The sequence below is a fragment of the Sorex fumeus genome, unplaced genomic scaffold (genome assembly GCF_029834395.1).
Source record: "Sorex fumeus unplaced genomic scaffold, SorFum_2.1 ptg000006l, whole genome shotgun sequence".
Classification (NCBI taxonomy): domain Eukaryota; kingdom Metazoa; phylum Chordata; class Mammalia; order Eulipotyphla; family Soricidae; genus Sorex; species Sorex fumeus.
The window spans coordinates 13239713-13265773 of record NW_026606063.1 but is presented as its reverse complement, the minus strand read 5'-3'; the positions used below and the strand labels follow the sequence as shown (position 1 = coordinate 13265773).

Genomic DNA, 26061 nt, shown 5'->3' with positions numbered 1-26061 from the left:
ACAGTCTGGCAACCATAACGTCCAAGTAACTACCGGGATCACCACGTTAGTTTTTCAACTATGGGAATTACTTCCCTTTGTTTTCTGATATTCACTGTCTTCAAAACTTTTTTTCATAATCTTAAGATTTCTGTCTGTTTTATGTAAAAGTATATATAAATGCGGCTCCTTTTAGTACATCTTTGTCAAAATCAAATGTCTCCTGATGTTTTAAATATTCTTTTAAAAGCAAATTCTAATAACTATGGAACTATCGAATAGGATGTTTCTTAATTTTTCAAATAATAATAATAAGGCCCTCCCGTTGATCATCGATTTGCTCGAGCGGGCCCAGTAACGTCTCCATTGGAGACTTTTGTTGTTACTGTTGTTACATATCGAATACATCACGGGGAGCTTGCCAGGCTCTGCCCTGCGGGCGAGATACTCTCGGTAGCTTGCCTGGCTCTCTGAAAGGGGCGGAGGAATCGAACTCGGGTCAGCCATGGCTGCATGCAAGGCAAACGCCCTACCACTGTGCTATCGCTCCAGCCCAATATACTTTTTTCAAAAGTATTGATTATTCCACTGTTAGAAATTACTTCAAATTTTAGCCTCTAGAAACAAAAGACTACAATAGACATCCTTCTAAGTACTTGTGCCTTCAAGCTAATGACATGCTTGTAGCCAACTGTTTGCAACCACTACTTTGTGCCACTAGCTTCTCTGTGCCACTACCTTTCCACCTCAGAGTGTACAAAGAGAAAAAAAGAGGGGCACAAGGTTAAAAACATACCTGGTACATTATCTATCTCTCTAAAAAATTCTACAGTCTCTTTGTGCGTGCATGGGTGCATGTGTATGTGCACATGTGTGTGTGTGCGCGTGTGTGCGTGCGTGCGTGTGTGTGTGTGTGTGTGTGTGTGTGTGTGTGTGTGTGTGTGTGTGTGTGTAGGGGGGAGTTGAGAGTTGGGCCACACCTAGCTGTGCTCGGGACAACTCCTGGCAGTGCTCAGGAGATGATATACAGTGCTAGGATTAAACTGGGGTAAACTACATGCAAAGCAAGTACTGTCGCACCTGTACTAACTCTCTGGCCCTCTTTTTACCTTTTGAAAAGATGCCTCCTACTATATGCTATCCCAATTAAAGGGGGCAGGGGAGGCAGCATGTAGAGGATGAATAAATGAGATTTTAAAAAAAAAATACCACAGTGCTTGCCTTGTACATGGTTGACCTGGATTTGAACTCCAGTACCCCAAGTAGTGTCCCAAGCCTACCAGGAGTGATCCTTAAACACAGAGTAACCCAATCCTGGGGGAAAAAAATTTAAAAAGAATTCATCAAGAATGTCCTGCTCGATTCCCTGGTACTTCCTAGTTCTCCAAGCACCTCCGAGTCCCATAGGGGGCGGCGCCTTTCCTACTACACACACCCAAACTTTCTCCTAGCCTGAGAAATTTATTCTATGAAACATCTGATTCTGATAAAACCATGAATTTACAGAATACTAAAACTAGAGGGATGATCCTGGTTCTTTTATCTTTCGGCGAGAGAAGGGGAGACCCCTCGGATCCTTAAGCATGTGCTAAACACGGAAAAGCTTACGTGCATGCAATTTTGGGTATGACTGCTCATGAACACCAAACTTGCAATCTTTGTTTTCACAATGTACAAGAATCAAAGCTGCAAGTTTACTAGTTTGGCTTTATCTTATACTTTAAAGATATCAAATTTCCCATGAGGTCAGCCAAAATGCCACATTGACTAGCTTTTTAAATTAAAACTGATCCACTTGAGTGGTGGTGGGAAAATCTGAAATAATGGTGGTGGGAAGGTGTAATGGTGGGACTGGTGTTGAAATATTAAATGTAATTTATTACTGTGAACAACTTTATGAAAATAAAATTTTAAAAAATTAAATTAAAACTGATCTCAATCTACTCCTGTGTGTCACACAACATATGTGTAAGTACATGGGAATAGCATAAGCTTGCTGAGCCCCTTGCCATAAATGAAGATATTATGACCTACATTTGTCTTCAGTAAAAAGTAATGGTTATCAAAACAATTGATGTGTATCTTCAAAATTAACAGAACCATAAATTTTCTCAAAACAATTGTTTAGTATGTCAGTGTTTGTTCTGAATTTTTGTGACTAGGACACTATTAGTATTAAATTTTTTTCAATGAAATTATTAGAAAATAATAACAATATTAAAAAACTACTTTTGAAGGAAAGAATATGAATTATCATATATATTTCTGTTTGCCTTTACCAAAGGTCACTGAAGGAAACAGGTTAGATGAGGTAAATATAACACACTTACTAGCAAGGCAGCTTACAGCTACTCAATAAAACTAGAGATCTTTTGCCAGTGTCATTTAGCTCTTCTCTCCTTCTATTATGTGGTCTGCATTATAGATACCATAGAAGAAATTTTCTTAGGTGGACTAGAAGTAATAGAAGACACTGGTGAAGGGTTTTAGGCACTTTGGTGGTGATGGGTACCATCTTCCATACATCAATACCATAAACGTTAATACTATTATAACCATGTTACCTAAACTATATAAAGCTTTAAAACACGTTAAAAATTAGTTAACCTAAAACTTACTAGCATTAAAAAAAACTGATTATTTTATTTTGGTTTTGAGGTCACACCCAGCAGTTCTCAGAGCTTATTACTGGCTCTGCACTCAGGAACCACTACTGGTTGTGCTCAGGAAATCATCGATGGTACCACAGATCAAAACAGGGTTGGTTACATGCAAAGCAAGTACTTTACCTGTTGTACTCTCTCTGGTCCATTTTTAAGCTTTCTACAAAAACTTTTCTTGTACACAATCTACACCTTTGTAAAACTATAAAAAGTTTTATAAAATGCACCCACGCTCTGCAGAGATAATAGACATATTTAAAATAACAGAAGATTGATTTGGTGGCTAAATCCAGACTTGTATTCCCTAGAGAAGGGATCCTCCTCAGAACCCCTCTCTTTGCTACTGTATTGCACCCACGGTATCTTTTTCACTGCTCTACAGTGACTCCAAAATTGTCTACTGCATAAATGTTTCCTAAAATTTCCAGAACCTCATAAAAACAACTGTATATACATAAACATACACCAAAGATAACCCCCACTAATACATTAGAATTAAACTTAAGATTCTGTCTATACCTGTTCTTCTACTGGTTCACTTCTCAAATTCCTAAATACCCATACCAAAATTGGCAGTCACTCAAGTTGGGTGATCGCTACAATTAAGTTTTGTTTTGTTTTGGGGCCACACCTGGTGATATTTGGGGTTACACCTGGCTCTGCACTGAAGAATTACACTTGGCGGTGCTCAGGGGACCCAAATCTGGGTGGGCCATGTGCGAGGCAAATGCCCTATGCTCTGTACTATAGCTCCACCCCACACGATTAACTCTTACTTAGTTTTCTACCTCCATTCCCTTACCCTCTACCTCCAAATTGATATTGCTTATTAATAATATACTCTACTATGAAAATCCATCCTCTTCTGTCTCAAAGCTATCTAATGTTTCTTGTATCTACACCTTAACACCTTAAGTCCTTATGCTGGATCCCAAGAATAGGGAACTACGATATTTATTTATCTGTAGAGTTCTCACTAATCTTATTAGCCTAAATTTAAAAAAAAAAAAAAAAAAAAAAAACCTTTTACCACCACTTCCCTGTCCTAGAATGACAGACCTTCCTAATTTCACATACCTCCAGGTATCCTCTGCTAAACTCCACTTACACTGTTAGGATATTTCTAATTTAGATCCTATGCAACTGCATTATAATCATCTGCTGCCACCTTAAGACAAAATTCATAACTACCACCTCTAAACTTAGCAATCCATTGTAATAACCAATAATTAGATACATGTAGGATCCTTATAAAACAGTGGTCTCTTAGTAAAAACCAGCTTATTTACCTTCGTGTATTTATTAATCAAATTATGGGCACCCTCCTCCTCCCGGCTGGAGATTCAAATAATCCCCAATACCTCAGAACGTGACTGTATATCGAGTAGAGTCTATGAAGAAAATATAAAAGTAGAAAGATCTTTTAACTCTAATCCAATCTGATCTATATTCTATTATTTGGTTTTATTTGGGGGGTCTGAGGCCACTCCTGGGTCAGTGCTCAGGCACCATGGGGTGTTGGAGATGGAATCTGGGCCCCCTGCATGTAAAGCAAGTACTGAGCCCACTGAGCTATTTCTCCAGCCCCTTGAATTAGTATTCATATTTTAAAAATTAAACAAATAGAGATAGCAGAATAAGACTATAAGAGAATATAATAAATAAATAAATAAAATAAAAAAGCCAAGGAAAAAGGAATAAGGAGAAACCAAATCTGAAAACACTTTAATTTTCCAAAACAAATAATTACTGACAATGGTTTAAGGCATCCAGTCTGTGGTGTTCTGTCAGGAAGCCCTATCAAATGAATACAATGAAACAGAGCAAAATGCCTGCTAATGGTCATTACTCAATGTGAACTACTGATCTGTATATAAAAATATTTGCTTAAAGAGGCAAAGATGCTCACAATCATCTTTGCATTCCAAGCAGTCAGCTCAAGTAATTAGTACAATGTGTTCATAAATACAACAAAATAAGATGACTCTGGCCAAAACAGCCTGAGAACTAAAGAAAATTAGGGTAAACACGGGAACATTGTTTCTCCTAAGCAACTGGTAGAAAATAAATACAGGATTTGGGCAGGGTAGGGGTGTATGTATGGGGGGACAGAAATATAAAACTACAAGAAGACGGAAAGACTAGAAATTAAATTTCAGCCAAATTAAACAGTTGCCTGTGTAAGAACAGGCTTAGAGACTAGAAAAGTTATGGATGCAAGGCATAATTACACATGTTATATAGAGCATTCAATCATATAACACATACATATAATGGGTCATGATGCATATATTATATATTCCTAGGCTAATACCAGATATCTGATATTTGAAAATCAAATATCTGACACTGACTACATTTTACTGTCTTCATCAAATGCTTGTAGCTACAAATATCATTTCCATCCACAATGCTCTAAAGAATCTGAACAAACACTTAGGAAACAGATACAGCTTTCAAAATGCTGCCATCTGTCTTACACGTATATGCTAGTTTTAAATCTCAAACAGTCTAATAGTCCGCAAAACAGTGCCTCCCCACTCCCCCGGTGTGTGTGTGTGTGTGTGTGTGTGTGTGTGTGTGTGTGTGTGTCTGTGTCTATCTGTCTGTCTGTGTCTGTATTTGGGTAACACCCAGAAATGCTCAGGGTTACTACTGGCCCTGCACTCAGGAATTACTACTCCTCGTGGTGCCTGGGGAACCAATGGGTTGCCGCCCGGAGATGGAGCCTGGCTCAGCCACATACAAGGTGAGTGCCTTACCCACTAGACTATCTCTCCAGCCCCATAAGAGTAATACAACTTTCATGTAATTTCCACTTATTACACAACAGAGCCTGAGGTTGTTTTTCTAACATATACCAAGTGGCTCTGTGGTTAAAAACCCTACATGCCTCTTGACTAAACACATGAAATATGAGCACAGCTGAAAATGGTTTTTTAATTAAAAAAAAAAAAGAGGTGGGGCAGATCAATAGTACAGCTGGTAGGGCATTTGCCTTGCAAGAGGCAGACCTGGGTTAGATCCCCAGCATCCCATATGGTCCTCCAAGCTCTGCCAGGAGTGATTCTTGAGCGCAGAGCCAGGAGTAACCTCTGAGCATCAACGGATGTGACCCAAAAAGAAAATGAAAAAAAAAATTCCCCTCCAAATAAAGTTATAAGAAAGAAAGTTGCAATGGTTGCTCTGTCAACCCATACTGCTAAAAGCACCATATTCTTCGATTACATATTTGCATTTTATAGTATTACATCAGTATGCAACAGAAACCAGTCCCTAGGGTGGGGTCTGGATTGATCGCAACTGGTTTTCTCTAAGTATTCAAATTCTTTTTTCTTGTTTTGTTTTTACAATCTTTCCTTAAACATGTTCCAAATTAGGATTTAAAAATCTGTTGGGTTTTATGAGGCAACACCTGATGGTTCTCAGCAGCTATTCCCAACTCAGTGCTCTTGGATTATTCTTGGTAGTGCTTGGGGGAAATGCTGTACTGAGAACCAAACCCCAGGCCTCCTGCATGAAAACCAGGTGCTCCAGCCCACTGAGCTACATCTGACCCCTGCGGTTACAATGAAATTATGGTCCAGGGATTATAATAAACACTAAATATAAGAGGTGACACTAAAGCAAATCTGCAGGTAACCCACTAATGAACCAATTTATAAAAACTTAGAGCACAATTCTATTAATGATAATAAAAATGCAAAACCAGCTGTGAAGATAGGTCAAATGTTGTAGCACATATTTAGGACCTATGGCCCTGTGCTCCCTCTCTAGTCCTGCTGGGTGTGGTCCTACTGGCCCTCAAGCATGGAGAGGTCTGAGCATAGAAAGGTCAGGTGTAAACCATTGGGCCAGCAGTGCCAGGTCAAGCATCAAGCACCACTGGGAGGTGGTTCCTATTTTTTAAAAAAGGGGACAACCAGGTATGGCCCCTTCAGCATAACTGCTATTGCTATATCCCCGCGCAGGGAGAAAAAAAAGGGGTGGGGGGCGGGGAGGAAAAGAGAGAAAAATAACAAAACAAAAGAAAAAAAACAAAAAATCTTTCCTATCCCGAGTATTAAGTTGAATTACATGAAAGTTGCAGTTTCTTAAGATGTAACATAATATATACATATATATATATATATTGCTTTTTGGGTCACACCCAGCAATGTGCAGGGGTTACTCCTGGCTCATGCACTCAGGAATTACTCCTGGCGGTGCTTGGGGGACCATATGGGATGCCGGGGATCGAACCCAGGTAGGTCGCATGCAAGGCAAATGCCCTACCCACTGTACTATCGCTCCGGTTCACATATTTTCTCATTAAAATTTTATAACCACCCCAATGATAAACATACTATTATTACCTTCATTTTGCCTCACATATTATAGTTGATGCAACTGCAAAGCCTTCAAAAACTAACCGGATGAGACAGTGAGTACTCAGGTACTGTTGAAGGCCTCTATGCAGTGAGACACTGGGACAGACTAAATCCATGCAAAGGACTCCACCAGGGGAATCAAATGATAGTCAGCCATACTTCTTGGCTCAAACTGTTGCCTTGTTACAAGAGTGCACCAAGATCCAGAGAGATGGTTCAAAAGGTACAGCACATGCCACGCATCTGCGAGGCCCTAAATTTGACCCTGGCACTGTCCTGAACCTCCACCTCATCAGTAGCCCTGTTAACCCTTAAGAACTTACCACCAGCAGCCCTCACTAGGAGTGGTTCTCCTCCTCCAATGCCTGCCACACACCACTGTGGATAGTCCTTACTTTTTATAATTGTAAAGTGCTTCTAGAGTAAAGAAGGAAATTCACTCATACAGATTTCTTACGTTGACTAACAGTGGTTCTGATGCTGTTGGATCTTGTGAAATAGTTTTGTGACAAAATTTTAACACAAATTAAGAGTCTTGAAAGGGTAAGAGATATGGCTCATCAGTACAGTAACTAGAGACACTGGATTCAATTACCAAAACCATAAAATAAATGAAAGCCTTAAAAATATATAGTATCTTCTTTGACCCAGAAGTTTGAATTTAATCTAAGAGCAAAACTGAGACTGCATCTAAAATCTTCACCATAAAGATCTTCATCAATGATATACTAAAGGAAAAAAAACTAAAAAACGTACATATTACATGCAACAATAGTAAATCTTTTTAACTAAAGCAATGTGGTAGAAATTAGCTCATGTTTTTCGTCAACTATTACATGAATGAGTTTAAACATTTTCAAATTTATACAAAAAGACTCCTAGAAATAATTTGTACAGTAAAGTGGCAGGCTACAAAATTAACATGTTAAAGTCTATGGTTTTCCTCTATGAAAATAATGGATTAGGAGAGAAAGTTCTTTTTTAAAAAAATCCTATTCACAATTATGTCTCAGAAAATCAAATACCTAGGAATTAACTTAGATGAAAGACCTATACCAAGAAACTCTACTATCTGAAAGAGGACATGAGGAAATGTACATACCCGTACATCCCCTGTTCATGCATTGGGAGGATTGACATTGTTAGAATAGCACTATTCCCCCAAAGCATTATACAGATTCAGTGCAGTTCCTATAAGGATACCCATGACTTTTTTCAAAGAAATAGATCAAACACTCCTGAAATTTATATGAAACAACTCCCAACCCCCACCCCAGCCCCCAAATAGCTAAAGCAACCCTTGGGAAAAGAAGATGAGAGGCATCACTTTCCCCAACTTCAAACTGCACTAGAAAGCAGTAGCAATTAAAACAACATGATACTGGAATAAGGAACCTCAAATCAATGGAACAGAATAGAAAACCCAGAGACAGACCCTCAGTTCATATGGTCAGTTAGTCTTTGATAAAGAAACAAAATATGTAAGGTGAAGCAAGGAAAGCCTCTTCAACGAATGGTGTTGGGGAAAAAAATAGCATAATAGTCAAAATATGGAAACAACACAAATACCCATGAACAGATGACAGAATAAAGAAACTACGGAATACTCCGCAGCCTTAACAATTTGCTGCAATGTGGATGGATCTGGAGAGTATGACATTAAGTGAAATCAGCCAGACAGAGAGGAACAAACTCAGAATGATCTCTCTCACATATGGGACAGAAAAAAATACCAATGGCAACAGAAATGAAGAGCAGGAGAACTGGTGGTATTCAGTAGGAAGCTTGGCACTGGGGCATTGAGGTGGACAATGTGGGAGAGGAAAAGTGTCACAGACACAGTCTGGGGGCTGGGAGGGAAAGTGGGGACAATGGTGAGAGGTACTGGGCACTGGTGCAGGGACTGGTATTAGAACAGTACATGCCTGAAAATCAATCATACATGTCTTTATAACTTTGTAGTTCGTGGTGATTCATTTTTAAAAGTGTGGGGAGGGGGAACATAATGCAATAGTATATCATTGTATCTATGTGAATGGCAGTCATGCCATACTATTCAAATTATTTTCTCAATAATTAATAATTGGCAAAAAAATCTTGTTCAGTGTTTGCTTACCTCCTGGGTCCTTATCTGGATTATATTCTAAAGCATTGCTACAGATGAGGTCAATATCTTTCAGGAAATCTTTAGCAGTTAGGTAATTATGTTTATCAATTTTTGTTATAACTGTTGATAAATCCATTGGTTCTTTGATGACTTCAAGATAATCTGAAACCTAAAACAACAGGACATTTTTATGAAAAATAGTTATTTTTCACATGACTTATTAAGTTCACAGAAATATAAAATCTAGTAACTTAGAAATTAAAAACAGATATTTAAGAAATAGTTAAAGATAAAATAAGGACAGATTATAGGGAAGGATAAAATTTATGCTACTGATATTATGATGCCATATTTTCCATGAAAAGCTTCAGTTTCAACATATCTAAGTTAACTCTGGAATGTTTGTGAACTTGAAACAGAAATCAATTATTTAGCTCTCGCTTTCTTAATCCTCTGGACACAACTGAAGAAAGAAATGTTGGGTGCAAAAGCATCCAATAGACATGAACATTTCCTAAAAAATTTTTGAAAAGAGAAAGCAAAATAAACATATATTGCTCACATTATTATGGAAGTTCTTTAAGTATTTCAAAACAAAGTATAAAATAAAATATCACCTTTCCATTTTCTAGGGTGAATCATTTCATGGAAAGTGTTCCTGCTCCTTTGGAGTCATTACAAACATGTTGAGTGAATTATACAACAACATAACAGTTACTGCTTTCGTGACTAAGGAAATATATGGATTCATTCTTAAGCCTAAGCAAATTTACACACAAAAAATTAATTCTGCTCTATGTTCTAGTTTACTGGGAGATAACCTCAAATAGACATGATTTGCCCAAAAAGTGCAAATATCAGGTGACCAGTGAACAATGTTTTACCAATCTATATTATTAGTGCCTTCCCCCAATGCAAATCTCAGAACAAGACATTAAGTCTAATACCAAAAAGAAACTTAGTAATGTTTAATTCAGGACTAGATTCTAAAAGGAAACTGCTCGATCAAACTATAGGCTAGTTTTCATCACCATAGTACATGGCACTGATGCCTTGATTTTTATTCAAACACATATACACATACACATATATACTTTTATATGTGTTTTTATTTTACGTAGATATGTGGGTTAATTTTCAATCTTGAGTAGCTGCCATCTCCTTTATTGATGAGGAAGTGGAGCTACACTTAATAGTTTAGAAGATATTAATTGGCTTTGTCCGCAGCTTTGACATTTGGCAAGCCTTAGGTGCATATGGTAAAATATTGTATAAACAATTACTATAAAAATTTATATTACTAAAGACTATAAAGTCTAGCACTTATGCTCATTTATATTTAATCGGGGTGGCAGGGGCACATCCCGCAGTGCTCAGGACATATTCCTGACTGCTCAGAGGTCAGTCCTAGCTGTGCTTGCTCAAGGACACGTATGTGGTACCAAGGACAGCACCAGAACTGGCTACTTGCAAACCTTTGAGTCTCTCTACAGTTCACATTCATGCTTAATTTTAAAGTCAAAGTTTCTTTCAAAATCGTTTGTTTGGGGCTGGAGCGACAGCACAGCAGGTAGGGTGTTTGCCTTGCACACGGCCGACCCGGGTTCGATTCCCAGCATCCCATATGGTCAGGCCTCCTGAGCTATCTCTCCACTCCTTATTATTTAAACATAAACTACAACTTTAAATTATTCACTTGCTATTAATTTCCCACATTCTCTATTCTCAAGAGTTCTGTTTCCAATTTTAAGAACAAAGAACCAGAAGCAGAATGAAACTGAGAGAAACACATGAGGAAACAAAAGGAAACAACCTAAAGAGTTTTATCCGACCAAATCAGATTTTTTTTCTCTTTGCAGACTTCCTTAACATAAATTATAAAAGTTTGATTTATTTTTCTTTTACAGATGGCATTTAGAATCTGACCTTCTCTTCTGGTTAGAAAGAAAAATAATCTATCCAGGCAAAAATCAAAATAATTTATTCCCAGTATGAAAGGCTGATTGGATGCAAGTCCTTATTTCAAAAGTTTCAGAGTCCCACATCCACTGGAAATAGAACTTAATATTTAACTGATAAAGTAAACTACGCATGCCATTATTTCAGTTTGGGGAAGGGGAGAGATAGGGAGATACATAAAATAAACCATGATATAGAGAATGGAGCTCAGAATTTTAAAACTTTTTCATTCTCCAAAGAGCCTTAGTTTTCCATGGCTGCAAGATAAGAAAAATAATAAATACCTAGTAAAGTCATTAAAAAGGCCAACCGGATAAGACTATGTATTGCAAATAATTATTCAAACAAGAGCACCTTTATTCTAATAAAAAGAGAATCCTGATATTTTCATATTTTCCAGTGGGCATAAACATAGAAGTAATGGTTCCAAAGGAATCTGCTTGGATCCAAAAGCACAGATTTCACAACAAGGACACACACTAAAATCTGAATCATCTCATGATTAAAAACTTTTTCAAAAACAAAGGAAAAAGTCAAACTAAAAACATCAATGCTGTTCAAACATGGAGTCTGAACTTTATAAGAAAGTGGCCAGCAAAGAATGCTTTATGTTCATCCACATACTACATTATCCCAGGATAAAGAGCAGAAAGAAAAATATCCTCTAGACCATTACAAATTATTCCAAGTGGAAAATTTCTTTTCTCATCATCACAGACCATGCTCCTACAAGGACACAAAACAATACACATAGAAAGTGAGAAATTTTCCACTGGGAGCAGAGAGAAATCTTTAGGAAAAAAAAGTAATTTTAGCTGCATAAGATATTTTTATCTTCTAATGGGACTGCTGTCAGACATTTCCAAAAAAGAATGGCAAAAGAAATTTCAAGTTTCTCAATCAAAACTTTTAATTAGGAGATAAACATAACTTGGGAAGTACTAATACAAACTGGTATCAATAGGATAATACCAGCAGAATTTTTTTACAGATGGATTTATCCTGGAATAAAAATAGTCAAGTATGGACATTTCGCTAGAGTAATTTTTAATCCTCTTATTAAACTGAAAAGTAAAAGATCACAAAGATCATTTAAGAGGATATGTACAAATTGGTCACTGATTTTATCCAAAAGTCACCAGGCATTTGCTGATGATGTCAGTAGTTATCACATGGATTTAAATTATACAGGCTAGGGGTAATATTCATCCATGCCTTTGATTTTTTTTTCCTTCCAAAAAAAGATGTCAATATTTTTTTTCTTTTAGCCAGTTCAACTTCACTGTTTGCACACTACTGAAACAAGACCTCTTCAATATCCACCGGTTTGCTGAAGATGTTAAAGCGTTTGTCTGTGGCCAGCCTCTTGGTAACATCCCTGAGAAACAACCGCAGCTCTCTTAAAGTATTTTCCTCCTGGTCCTCCATCCGATTTTTTTCTGATTCTGATAACTGACGAGGTGGAGAAGGTAATGCAAGAGGAAGTACTTCCATAGCACAAAGAGCTAAAGGCAACAGGAGAAAATGTCAGAGTCCAGCAAAGTCCAAAACTTCAATTGCATTTTTGGTAGTATCTCAAAAATTCCAAATATATGTGAATTATGAAAATCAAGCAAATAAAATTATAAATAAAAACCAGTATATTAGGGAAATTCTTTATTTTATAAAATAACTCACAACAGAGCTTTAGTGACCAAATAAAATTTTAAATAATCAAAATCTTAAAGTAGTATTTACTTACAATTTATAAAAAATATTTATTTGCTTGGTTCAACCTTGTTTAAAAATAGCTTCCCTGGGGCCAGAGGAGGTGAAGTCCTTGTGATCTCCAGCGCCACATTATGGTCCCCCCAGTACCACTAGGAGTGATCCCTGAGCACAGAGCGAGGAGTAAGTTCTGTATACCGCCCACTGTGCCACCTCCTCCCAAAAATCCAAAACAAACAAGTTTCTCAAAGACACGTTACCCTAAATGCAAGAAAAGTGAAACAAACAGCTAAAAAGATCTTTAATCCTTCCCATCACAAAAAGAATTCGAATTTTAGAAAAATATCCTATATGTAGTGGATACATAATGTGAAATAAATACAACTTCAGCATGTTTTTCATGAAAAAAAGTGTCCTATCATCTAATTCTTAATATTATACAACAGGGACAGTGAAAGGTCCTTCAGGAAGATTAAAAAAAAATAGAAATTTTGAAAAACTATCATAAAGTAGAGGATGGAAAACATGGGCCAAATTGTTCTATACCCGACCAGAGAGACAGTACAGTGAGTCGGGCACCTGCCTTGCATGTGGCCTACCCACTTCAATTCCTGACACCATAGACAGTCCTCTGAGCATTATCAGAACTTAACTCCTAAGTACAGAGCCAGGATTAAGCCTTGAACAGTACTAGGGGGAGCCCAAAAAGACACACAGACAGACACACAAACACACAATCTCTCTCTCTCTCTCTCTCTCTCTCTCTCTCTCTCTCTCTCTCTCTCACACACACACACACACACACACACACAGAGTTACATATAAAACCTATAAGGTATTCACTTATTTACCCCCAAACAAAAAAAATTTAGGAAGCATTAACTTTTCAAACTCACAATGGTCTCTAGTTCCTTAAAGGAATATGACGTAGTGGGGTTGAAGAGGTAGTAGAGTGAGTAGGGCATTTGCTTTGAACGCCCAAGTTCAATCCCTGGTATCACATATGGTCCCTAGAGCATTGCCAGGAGTGATTTTAGGAGTGCAAAGCCAGGAGTAACCCCAAGCATTGCTGGGTGTGACCCCAAAACAAACAACCAACAATAACAAAAACAAAAACTATTCCAAGAAAAAGACATTATTTAATGAATTATCATCCCCCATAGAAAAATGGGGGAAAACTAAGGACTCTAGGAATTTTACCAGAGTGTTTCCTTCGTGGTGGAGCCATGGATGCCTGATGGAGAATTAACTCTTGGAAAAATTTTCTTCTGTCTTCTTCAATAGGCCTTTGAATATACAAGACTTCTTCATACTGTATTCTAAAGATACATTTAACCTACACACACACATACACAAAACATAAAGACATAAGAGAATTAAAAGCAAAATATTACATTAAGTTATAATTTAACTTCCAACACCATTTAAAATGTTGACTGAACACTCATATGATGTTGAGGTCAACCTTGTCCTAGGGCTTATACAAACAAAGCTTCAACCACATGAAATAACTGAGAATCTCAAAAGTATAATCTAATTGCCCAAATCATAAATTATTGGATCCAGGAGATTGTTGAATTTGTTGTAATTTATTATAAATAATTTATTGTAACACAATACATAATTATTGTATCCATTACTTTGGACAACCTGGCAGGCTACTGAATGTAACCTGCCCACACAGCAGAGTCTGGCAAACTCCCCGTGGCGTACCCAATATGCCAAATACCAGTTAACAATGATGGGTCTCATTCTCCTAATCCTGAAAGAGCCTTGAATATGGCACTTTAAAATCTCAGGGCTAGGACAAAGGAGATGTTACTGGGCCCTGCCGAGGCAATCGACGAACAACAGGATGATAGTGATCATGATCATGATCCATCAGCAGATAATGGCAAATAAAAATTGCTTATAAATATAAGAAGACAATCTTTACAGGTTTTTGCTAAGAGTTGAAAATAGAATCTAAAATAGAAATCTGGAGACTGATAAAACTGCTTAACGGCCATGATCCCAGAGACACGCAAGCCAAACTCGAAACTCAGAGGCTTTTGGTAGAAATGTGTCTGGACTTCGTATTAGGTTGCCGACGCTGGGCCACCCCAGGTGGGAAAAGGTGCCATCCCAAGGCCTAATCCCCCTGGCGGCTCAGTGGCTGCCATCTTCCAGAGGCCATTGGACAGTCAGGTATGGGCCAGCAGTGACGAGACACATGGGGGCTTCATGGGATGTGGATGGTGCCAGTCCTCCCCCACCCCAACAAGATCCCGAGTCACCGCCCACAAATGGTCCCTCCGGCTACTGATCAAGCTGCTTAACAACCATGATTTCAGAGACACACAAGCGAAACTTGGAACCTGGTGGCTTTTGGAAGAACCCCCCCCTCCAGATTTAATTATTAAAATTACAGAAATGGGCACTGGTGGAGGGATGGTTATTTGATCATTGTATAATTGAAACCCAAGCACAAAAATTTGTAAGTCTACAACTGTACCTCATGGTGTCTCACTAATAAAAATTAAAATAAAAAAATTACAGAATTTCAAAATCGCGCAGCCGCAATAGCAGCCACATGACATCATATGTTAGTCATAATCAATAATAGAAAACAATTTGTCTAATGTTGCCTTTTCGGCAGGTCTGAGTATTGGGGGACAATCCCAAATTAATAATGGTGGGTCTGGTGTCAAAATATTGAATGTAACCAAAGTAGAGAAAGAGTAATGTAGAAGTCATCTGCCACAAAGGTAGGGGGAAGGGGTGGGATGGACGGGGATAGTGGGGGTTTTGGTGGGGGAAAACGGTTACACTGGTGAAGGGGCGGGAGTTTTTTCATTGTATGACCGAGATTTAAATCCAAAAGCTTTGTAACTGTTCTCACAATGATTCAATAAATAAATTTATAAAAAAAATATGAGACCTGGAATATAATGCTAACAAGAATGCCTTCTCTTATCCTCCTTTGGTGTACTTTCTCTAGACTGATTGTCCTTCCTGAGTTTTCACCATATCAAGTAAATTCCACCATATATGTTAGATTTCTGGCTTTGTTATAGATACACTATGTTTCATTCTCTTCACAGAATGTTCCACAATGATCCCATCTTTCATGGAAAATCGCCAAGACAAAATTAAGCTGGTTAGTCTCAAATCCCTTAATTCCTTCCAGCTGCAAATTGCTTACCTCTCCTTTGTTCAATTGCTCTCTAAAGATTATGGTCCCAAGGGATCTCCCTTGCAAGATCTATTGTCCAAACACCTTTTGCATTATCCACATTTTATGTTTATATTTTCATCTAATAGGTTATTTTCCACATCTAGACATCAAGCTCCTTGAGAAAACTGACCATTTCTTATTCATTAGTTTTCTTATATCTACAACAGTGCCTGATACGTATTAAGATTAAGCATGCTCTGAATGAGCATGGGCTGTGATTTTTGTTTACTAACTCACAACAAATTGGAACCTGAAAGAAAAAAGGTGGATAAGGGGCACAAGGATATGGCTTCAAAGTGGTGGAGCACATGCCTGGCAGGTATGAGGTCCTGTGTTCTACCCCCATTCCACACAGCTCCCCTGAGCACTGCTTTGTATAACCCTGGTGACACCCAACACCACAAAGCCAGTTCAATTGTTAGGTTTATACTACAGATTGAGCATTACCGCATGTGGCCCCTAATTAAAAAAAAAAAAATGGGAAGGGGGTATGGTGCCGCCAGCAGGTCAATCTGTACCTGTGAGGCAAGTGCATCAGCAGCCTGATGGCGCCTTCAGACTTCCAGATACCCCAAAATTGCTGCTATGCCTTTGGCCAGACCCCAAAAACTTGGGGCAAAGTTTACCAAGAAAGTAAACAGCCAAAAGTTAGGTATGCGGGAAACACACCCACAAACCACCTCCGGCTCAGCTATATAATTGGAGGCATGGTCTCTCTGGCTCCAGATTAAACTGCTTAATGGCCATGATCCCAGAGACTCAGAAAAAAATCTCAAAACCCAGCGGCTTTTGGCAGAAATGCATCCAGTTCCTGCAGTAGGTTACCGGTGCTGCGCCAAGCCAGGTGGGAATAGGTTTTGTGCCTTGGCCTAATCCCCCTGGTGGTGGCCACCATCCTCCAGAGGCCACTGGACAGTCAGGTTTGTGCCCACAGTGACGAGACACGCAGGCCCTCACGAGATAGGGGTGGAGCCGGTCCTGTCCTCCCCACTCCAACAAGACCCCAAGTCATCGTCCACGAACAGCCTCTCTGGCTCCTGATCAAGCTGCTTAACGGCCATGACCCCAGAGACTCAAAAACAAACTTCGAAACCCAGTGGCTTTTGGCAGAAATGCATCCGGACCCCACAGTAGGTTACTGTTGCTGGGCCACCCCAGGGGGGAAAGGGAGTTGTCGCTCCACCTGTTCCCCCTTGGCAGCTCGGTGGACGTCATCCTCCAGAGGCCATAGGAAGTCAGGCTTGGGCCCGCAGTGACAAAACTTGTTGGGCCTCATGGGATGGGGGTGGAGCCGGTCCTGTCCTCCCCACCCCAATGAGACCCCAAGTCATCGTCCATAAACGGCCTCTCTGGCTCCTGATCAAGCTGCCTAATGGCCATGACCCCAGAGACTCAGAAACAAATCTCGAAACCCAGGGGCTTTTGGCAGAAATGCTTCTGGACCACGCAGTAGGTGACTGTCACCGGGCCACCCCAAGGGGGAAAGGGTGTTGTCCCTCCACCTGCTTCCCCTGACGGCTTGGTGGCTGTCATCCATCAGAGGCCATTGGACAGGAAGGTTTGGGCCTGCAGTGACAAGACATGTGGGGCCTCACGGAATGGGGGTGGAGCCGGCCCTTTCCTTCCTGTTCCAAAGAGGCCGCGAGTTGCCACCCACAAATGGCCTCTCTGACTCCTGATCAAACTGCTAAATGGCCATGATCCCAGAGACTCAGGAACAAATCTTGGAACCCAGCAGGTTTTGGCAGAAATCCCTCCAGATTTGTTAAAATTTTGGAATTTCAAAATTGCGCAGCCACTACTGCAGCCGCACATCATATGTTATTCATAACCAGCAATAGAAAACAAATTGCCCACTGTTGCCTTTTTGGCAGATCTGAGTGTTGGGGTAAAATCTCAAATAATAATGGTGAGTCAGGTGTCAAAATATTGAATGTGATCAAAGTAGAGAGAGAGAGTACTGTGGAAATCATCTGCCCCACAGGTAGGGGGAGGGTGTGGGACGGGGGTATACTGGGGTTGTTGGGAGTGGAGAATGGGCACTGGTGAAGGTACGGGTGTTCCATTGTATGATCGAGACTTAGACCGAAAGCTTTGTAACTGCTCTCACAGTGATTCAATAAATAAAATTATAAAAAATGAAAAAAAATGGGAGGGGGAAGGGAGAGGTTAAGGTTACTAACATGGAAATAAGTACTAACAATAACAATGTGAAAATACATATTCAAAATTTTGACATGGATATAGTACAAAATTTGCTATAAAATTGTGGACAAAATTAAAATAATATATCTAATTTGTCATGTCCAATCACTTACTGAATTGAGGACTATTAACTGAAGACTAAGAATTTCATAAATAGGGTTGTAAGACAGTACAACATGTAAGTCACCTGCCTCGCATGCAGCCAGCCTCGGTTCAATCCCTGTTTTCCCATAAGGACCCCAAGCACTGCCAGAAGTGATCCTAGAGTGCAAAGTCGGGAGTAAGCCCAGAGCACCTCCAGGTGTGCCCCCAAACAAAACAAAAATTATTAATATTAATCTTCATAATAATTAATAGGAACCACTCCTTATACAGATAAGGAAACCTAGGCTTGGATTTTATGCACTAGGTTAAAATCACAAAGTAGAGAAAAATATATACTCTCTAAAGGACTTCTCCAGTTCAAAGTTCTTGAGAAGTAACAAATATACATAGTTTATAAAATTTCACCTTGTGTCCTTTTTCTGTTCTTAATCTCTTGCAAACAAGTTTATCACTAACATTCCTGATAAGTCAAATATGCTAGACAGAAAACTGAAAAAAGTATACTTGCTTTCTGCCATCAAGAATGACATAAAAAGGCATTATGATACCACGTTAGACGTGTGAAATCAGAGGCAGAGAAACAGAGAGGAGTCCCTTCATAGGGTATAGGTGAAGAAATATTAGGGAAGAAAGAGCCAAAATAGCTAACAGTAAGTAGTCCTATAGCACTGTAGCACTGCCCTCCCATTGTTCACCAATTTGCTCGAGCGGGCACCAGTAATGTCTCCATTGTGAGACTTGTTACTGTTTTTGGCCTATCAAATATGCCACAGGAGCTTGACAGGCTTTGCCATGCGGGCGGGATACTCTCAGTAGCTTGCTGGGCTCTCCAAGAGGGACAGAGGAATGGAACCCGGGTCGGCCATGTACAAGGCAAACACCCTACCTGCTGTGCTATCACTCCAGTCCTAAAAATATAAAATAACAGAACGCAGTCAAGATATTTCCAACAGCTTGGAAGTCAGCACTGGAAAAGCAGGCTTTTCCTCTTTAAATTTATCTTCTGACATTCCAAGCCTCAAAGTTGATGCCATAACATGGTAAGCCTCATAATTCTCTGAACAAATCAAATTGTTTTACATTAGGTTCACACTGGTCTTTATACACGCTATTCATTATTCCCTAAGCCTTTTCTGCAGTGGTTTGGGGATTTGTCCAGGTGGGGTAGGGGGCCATTCCTGGCTCAGTGCTTGGGGGTTGCTCCCAGTGTTGCTCAGGAACTGAACCTGGGCCTCAAGCATGAACTCCAGCCCTTTGAGCTATCCCCCTCTTTCCCTAAACCAGTCTAATATGCCACTCAAAGCATACGCTCTCTGGGTAATTTTCTCTCAGGTTCCCAAATACATTTCAGTCTATATTCCAAAAGTCATAGTTCTGGTCTCTGTAGTGGTATTTTTAAGGTCAATGATTTTTAGTGAATTAATTCAAATGGCCACCCTCCAGAACTCACGGCTGTTCTTCCCAGATGGGAGTATAAAATGAGGCCCCTGTAAGCATGCCATCGGACTCTGCACTGGGCTGTTTTCACTTGGGGCGCCGCAGAATGGGGCAGGTGAGAGCCTCCCCACCCCAAGGGACCCAGCCCCTGCAGCCGACCTCCACTACTCAACCGCCACCACGCTCCAGGCCACTTTCCGGATGCTCAGGCCAAGCCTCATTCACAAATGAGTTCTCACATAACCCAGGTAATGCGGAACCTTGTGACTTTGGACTCTGGACTCAATGGGACCTGGGAGAAGAGATCCTCTGCCTGCTTGCCCCATTTCCAGTGACCCAGGGAATCACACCCATAAGCCACACCCTGCTGGCACCAGATAATCTCCTCATGGGCCACCCTCCAGAACTCATGGCTGCTTCTCCCCGAAGGGAGCATAAAATGAGGCTCCCATAACCATGCCACCAGACTCTGCGCCAGGCTGTTTTCACTCGGGGCGCCCCAGAGTGGGGCGGATTAGAGTCCTCTCCGCCCCAAGGGATCCAGCCCTGGCAGCCGACCTCCACTACCTGGAGCTATTCTCCAGGCTGCTTTCCAGACTGTGCGGCTGGTTCGTGGCCCCATGACACATCACAAGATACTTCCTACCCATTTTCCATAATTACCACACCATATTTGATGGGGTTCCGACAGTAGGCAACAAATCATAGAGAGAAATATGTATATGGAGAGCCCAGCAAGCTACCAAGAGTATCCTGCCTGCACGGGCAGAGTGTGGCAAGCTCCCTATGGCATATTCGATATGCCAAAAACAGTAACAATAACAGATCTCATTCCCCTGATCCTGAAAGAGCCTCCAATCGTTGGGAAGGAGAGGCTGCTAAAATCTCAGGGATGGGAGGGACAGAGATGCTACTCGAGTAAATCAACAAACAATGGGATGACAATGATACAGTGATACAGTGATAATTCCTTCAATTGCACCATCACAAGTCAGTTTCAGAACATTTCCATTAAGCCAGCTTGTTTTTTTCATTGTCTTTTTAAAAGTTTTAAATTTTGATAAAGCTTAATTAGCAATGTCTTCTTTATTGATCATGTTTTCATATTTTATACTGTGTTTCTCTTCAGGTCATTCTTTCCACTAATTTTTGGGGAGAAATAGTGGCTTTCTGGTTTGTACGTGTTTTCTTCATCATTTAGTGTATCAGAAATGTGTGTTTTTATGTATCTACATGTGACCAGTCTATATGTATGTATGTTCAGAAACCATATTAGGCAGCTTGAAATTGTGACTAGAAGAGTAAAGAAAATAGTGTCTTGCCTTAGACAAATTCAGACCTATGGGTGTACTACATTGTAATGATAGCCATGTAATAAATTTTTGCTCAATGAATAATGGCTTTAATTTGATAAATATGAAACTTCATTTCTCAGATTACACAGCAGACTAACGATCACAATGTTCATCTGGAAACAATCAGCAGGAGTTGTATGTTTTGGATTTGTTTTGATTTTTTTTTTAAATGTTATTTTAGGGCTGAAGCATCCCATATGGTCCCCTGAGCACCGCCAGGGATAACTCCTGAGTGCAGAGCCAGGAGTAACCCCTGTGCATCACCAGGTGTGACCCAAAAAGCAAAAAAAAAAACCAAAAAAAGTTATTTTATTTTTTACAAAGTTCTCATAATAATTCATTACATTTAATATTCAAACACCAATCCCACCACCATTGCACCTTCCCACCACCATAATGAGTGTTTCCACCCCAAATCCCAAACCATGCCCCCAAAGCAGAACCAAAATAATTTATTTTGTATTGCTTGTTCTGAATAATCTGCTAAAAATGGTCCAAAAGTTTCTTTAGAGGAAAATGTGTGAAGACTGCTGTATTTCACTCTGGAGTCTTTAAGCCCTTATATAAGAGATTACTAACACGTTTTATGTTTTATTATATATATGTAGTTGGATGTTTTGGACTTTTTGGTTTTGTTTTGGGACCACATCTGGCTGTGCTCAGGACTTATTCCTGTCTCTGAGCTCAAGAATCACTCCCCACAGTGCCTAGGGGACATCTGAGGGCCGGAGATCAAAAAACCCAGGTCGGTTTTGTGTTAAACCACCTTCCCTGCTACACTATTTCTATGACTAAATATCTCTGGCAGCCATTGGCAATACAGGGCAGTCTGTGACACCTGGAATCAAATCCTTGCAACACTAGCTGTGAACCTCCAGGAATGTTATTTTAACCCTTTTGGCCTCAGTTTCTCTGCCATCAAGAAAATAGTTAAGTTTTTCTTATTAGAGAGTTAAACGCATATATTGATATAATTTTAAAAGAAACTAAGGGAGATGAAAGGCTAAGGTTTGCAAAATACCTAACAAGAAAGAATAACAAAAATGCCTAATTATAATGGAATTGATGATGATACGGCTCAGCTCTGATTTTATAAGTACAAACTACATATTAGTAGGGTTCTTGTCTAAGTGTGGGTTACCTCAATGTGTTAACTGAGGCCGCCTATATAAAATAGAATATAAAAGGTTTTTATTAAAAGCAAAAAAAATCCTGGAATTTAAAACTTTAACTTGCATAGCTAACATGGTGATGAGTGGGACAATCAAAACATGAACTTGCAGGCCATAACCTTGATTTTTACAGTAATAATTAATTTGTCAAATTCAAGAACTGAGGGCTGAAAGGAGGTAAAGTGAGGTGCACGACACCCTTTCAGCAACAGTACTGCCAGTCACAATGCCTAAAAGGAAAAAAGGAGAGAGAGCAAGAGAGACAGCAAGAGAGAGAGAATAAAGTGTCTGCCACAGAGGCAGGTGAAGGGGGTGGGGGTGGGAGGGAAACTGAGGACACGGGTGGTAGGAAATGAAGGGAACATTGTGTTGGAACACTATATGATTGAAAGTCATGAACAATTGTAACTATTTCTTACAAATTCAATTAAAAAACAAAACATTTCAGATAAATTAATACTTCAAATTTACAAGGTTGACTGTTTCAAAACAATAAAGAAAAATCATTATCAAATCAGTTCTTACCTCTTCAGGCAGTTCACTGTACATGGTTTCAGAGGTAGACAATAAAAATATAGGTGAAAAAGATGGTATGTCTTGTAGCAGTGTCAGAAAGGTTGCTCTCACAGTTTCACTGACTGCTTCCCACCAATCACCAATGTGAGGCATGTAAACAATACTAGGTACTGTTCTTCGAGCTTCACGAAAAATCTAATTAAAAAAAAAAGAACTGGCATTAGATATTAAAATTGATATTTTACTAGACTACCCAGTAATTTCACGCCTATTCTGTAATGATTTTCATGCGCAATATTTAAATTAATATATGATGCACAGAGCTGACATTCAGCTTGTATCAATCCTCGTCCCACCTGGAAAAAGGGGTGTATTTTCCACTTTATACTTTCTATTAGATACATGTTTAATAGTATAAGGTATCAAATTGCTTCACCAACTTATCATGTAAAAATTTTACAACAAAATACTATACAATATGATGTGGAAAGAGATAAACATGTGCCTCTTTGACATCCATGTCAAAAGAATACCAGTAAGCATTACACAAAAAGTTCACATGTATGGACACACTGCCTAAAATCACCATCTTAAAAGAGTATTTCATCAAAGATACACCACCCTACAGCTTAAAACTTATGAACTACTTGTGAAACCTCACATTCACCTTCACTGTCATAACTGAATCTTCTACAGCCAGATACCCTATTTTTCCAAAGACCAGTAAATTAGTGAAGACTTTGAGACACTCGCATTGTGAGAAAGTACTAAAACGTTTTCCCTAAACATTAGAATACTAGCCATACCTTCAATTGAACTCTGCCAACAGAAACTAATACTGATCAGGTTAGATGCATTTGCTTGGCAAAGCAGAACAAAAGGCCTTTACAAAAATGTCAACAAGAGTTAAATAATCCAGCAAGAATGTCTCACATGTAATAAAACTTTTCTTCAGTAAGTACTTTCAGTAAGTTTAGGAATAAAAGTAAAATTATGACTACCTTGATACTGAATCTAATTTGATAATTCTATTTATAAAATTCTCTACTATTTCCCCACATAGTCTTCTTTGTTGGGGGGAAGGGGTCTACAACGGCAGTATTTAGGGTTTTACTTCTGGCTCTGTGCTCAGGGATCACTCTTGAAAGAGCTTAGGGGGCCATATGGGTACCAGGGACCAAACTTGGGTTGGCTGCATGCAAGGCAAATGTTCTACCTGCTGTATTATCTCTTTAGCACCTATTTTCCCATATGTTAAACACATTTCAGTAATCCATATAATGTGCAAGTTATAGAAATAAGAATCTAGTGTTGCAAATTAGGATTATCAGAAATATTTCTTAAAGAGAAAGCAATTTTTCTTTACTGAGTTAAAATGCAAGGAAAAAAGATGGTGTGCCTTGTAGCAATGTCAGAAAAGTTTCTCTCAGAGTTTCACTGACTGCTTATATGTCAAATTATACTTCCTACCACTTATCTAGGTGTGTATTTTTTAATAATGTATTTTATAGTGTTTTATATCTCAGTGCAAAATAAAATGTATTGTCAATTTATAACAACAGACCTTATAAAAAATGCTCAAATGAAAATTCTCTCCCAAATCAGAAAGTGCATGTTAGGATCATTCAAATCAGAAATAGTATTTGCTCCTTCCCTTCCTTTCATATGTGCAAATCCACCAATCCAGACCATTGCACAGTATAACTCTCTCAGGACTTTCAAATTTTGACCTTTTCTACTAACACGCATTCTCTTATCTCGTATCTTGTAAATTTCTTGTAGAAGATTCATGAGAAAAAAAAAAAAAGCACACAGATTAGCATAAAGCATAAGAAACAAACCATGTAGGAACTCAAGTAACCAAGGCATTTGATTATATAAAAAATAGTGTGGTAGGGGGCTGGAGCGATAGCACAGTGGGTAGGGCGCTTGCCTTGCATGTGGCTGACCCAGGTTCGATTCCCAGAATCCCATATGGTCCCCTGAGCACTGCCAGGAGTAATTCCAGAATGCAGAGCCAGGAGTAACCCCTGTGCATCGCCGGTGTGACTCAAAAAAGAAAAAAAAAAATAGTGTGATAATTATCACCCAAAGCACACATTTGTGTGGAGGATATTCACTTATATCTTTTATGGCTTTCACTCCATACTGGTAAAAACTAGTAAGAGTCCACAGGCTAAGAAAGGTAACTATAATGAACAGGCTATAGCTAATTAAGAAATGGTTTAAGAAAAACAACTGATCACCTAATTCAGCCCATTAATCACATCCTGTCCAGGGAATGTTAAGAAAACGGGACTTCCCAAAAAATGAAATAATGCCTTAATTTAATTTAGTAATACAGGCTTACTAAGAATGCGTTTGAGAACTTTTAATTGCTAACAGTTTCAAGGAGTATGGGGAAAGCAACAAAAGTAATAGGAAAAGAAAAAAAAGAAATAAAAAAACTCCCCAGAGTCAAGGATCAGGATGCAGTTCAGTGAGCGGTATGGTGCACACCTTATACGTGCAAGGACATGGGTTCCAGACCCAGCTTAACCGCCGGGTATGGAGCTCTGGCCTCAGGGCACCACTAGATAGAACCTCAGCAACAAACAAAATTAAAAAAAAAATCACTTTACATTCAGAAGTTAAAATAGTATTATATGCTATTTCAAATTTATTTCCCAGGCTGGTCCAGATATGTAGCACTGTAGCACTGTCCTCCCGTTGTTCATCGATTTGCTCAAGCAGGCACCAGTAACTTCTCCATCGTGAGACTTGTTACTGTGTTTGGCATATCAAATACGCAACGGGGAGCTTGCCAGGCTCTGCTGTGTGGGCAGGATATTCTCAGTAGCTTCCTGGGCTCTCCGAGAGGGAAGGACGAATAGAACCCGGGTGGATTTGGTGCAAGGCAAACGCCCTACCCACTGTGCTATCACTCCAGCCCAGATATGAGCATATTAAAGAATTGAGGATTTTGTCCTACTCTTTCCCCTTTTCATTCCAACCTCTAAAAATTAACAAACTGATAATGGCATTCTATGACCTTTTTATTTCCAAAGACCTGTGGACAATAAATGAAATTTCTTTAAGTTACATACAAAACCTTGGACAAAAAATGACTAAGACAAATAGAAAAAAAATAAAAGCTTTTGGCTCTGGTTTGTGGACATATAATACCTGAAATAAGAATTTAACTATATGCAATACCAAAATTCGGGGAATATTTCTGAATTTCTTCTCACAAACCAATTGCAAGAAAAAAATTTTTTAATTTCTAGGGA

The 26061-nt window shown here is 39.2% G+C and overlaps 1 protein-coding gene across 3 annotated transcripts in view; it reads right to left on the bottom strand.

Moving 5' to 3' along the window:
- The window catches only part of ATAD2B (ATPase family AAA domain containing 2B), a 144498-nt gene that overhangs the window by 25653 nt on the left and 92784 nt on the right, over window positions 1-26061 (bottom strand). For 2 of the 3 annotated variants that reach the window (XM_056123673.1, XM_056123682.1), the window contains exons 19-22: window positions 22802-22987; window positions 13986-14121; window positions 12387-12583; window positions 9129-9288 (exon numbers count right to left, since the gene is read on the bottom strand). In XM_056123673.1, coding sequence (XP_055979648.1) covers window positions 9129-9288; window positions 12387-12583; window positions 13986-14121; window positions 22802-22987 — 679 coding nt within the window. The remainder of the gene's footprint in view (window positions 1-9128; window positions 9289-12386; window positions 12584-13985; window positions 14122-22801; window positions 22988-26061) is intronic. The other variant, XM_056123690.1, reaches the window with a different exon arrangement.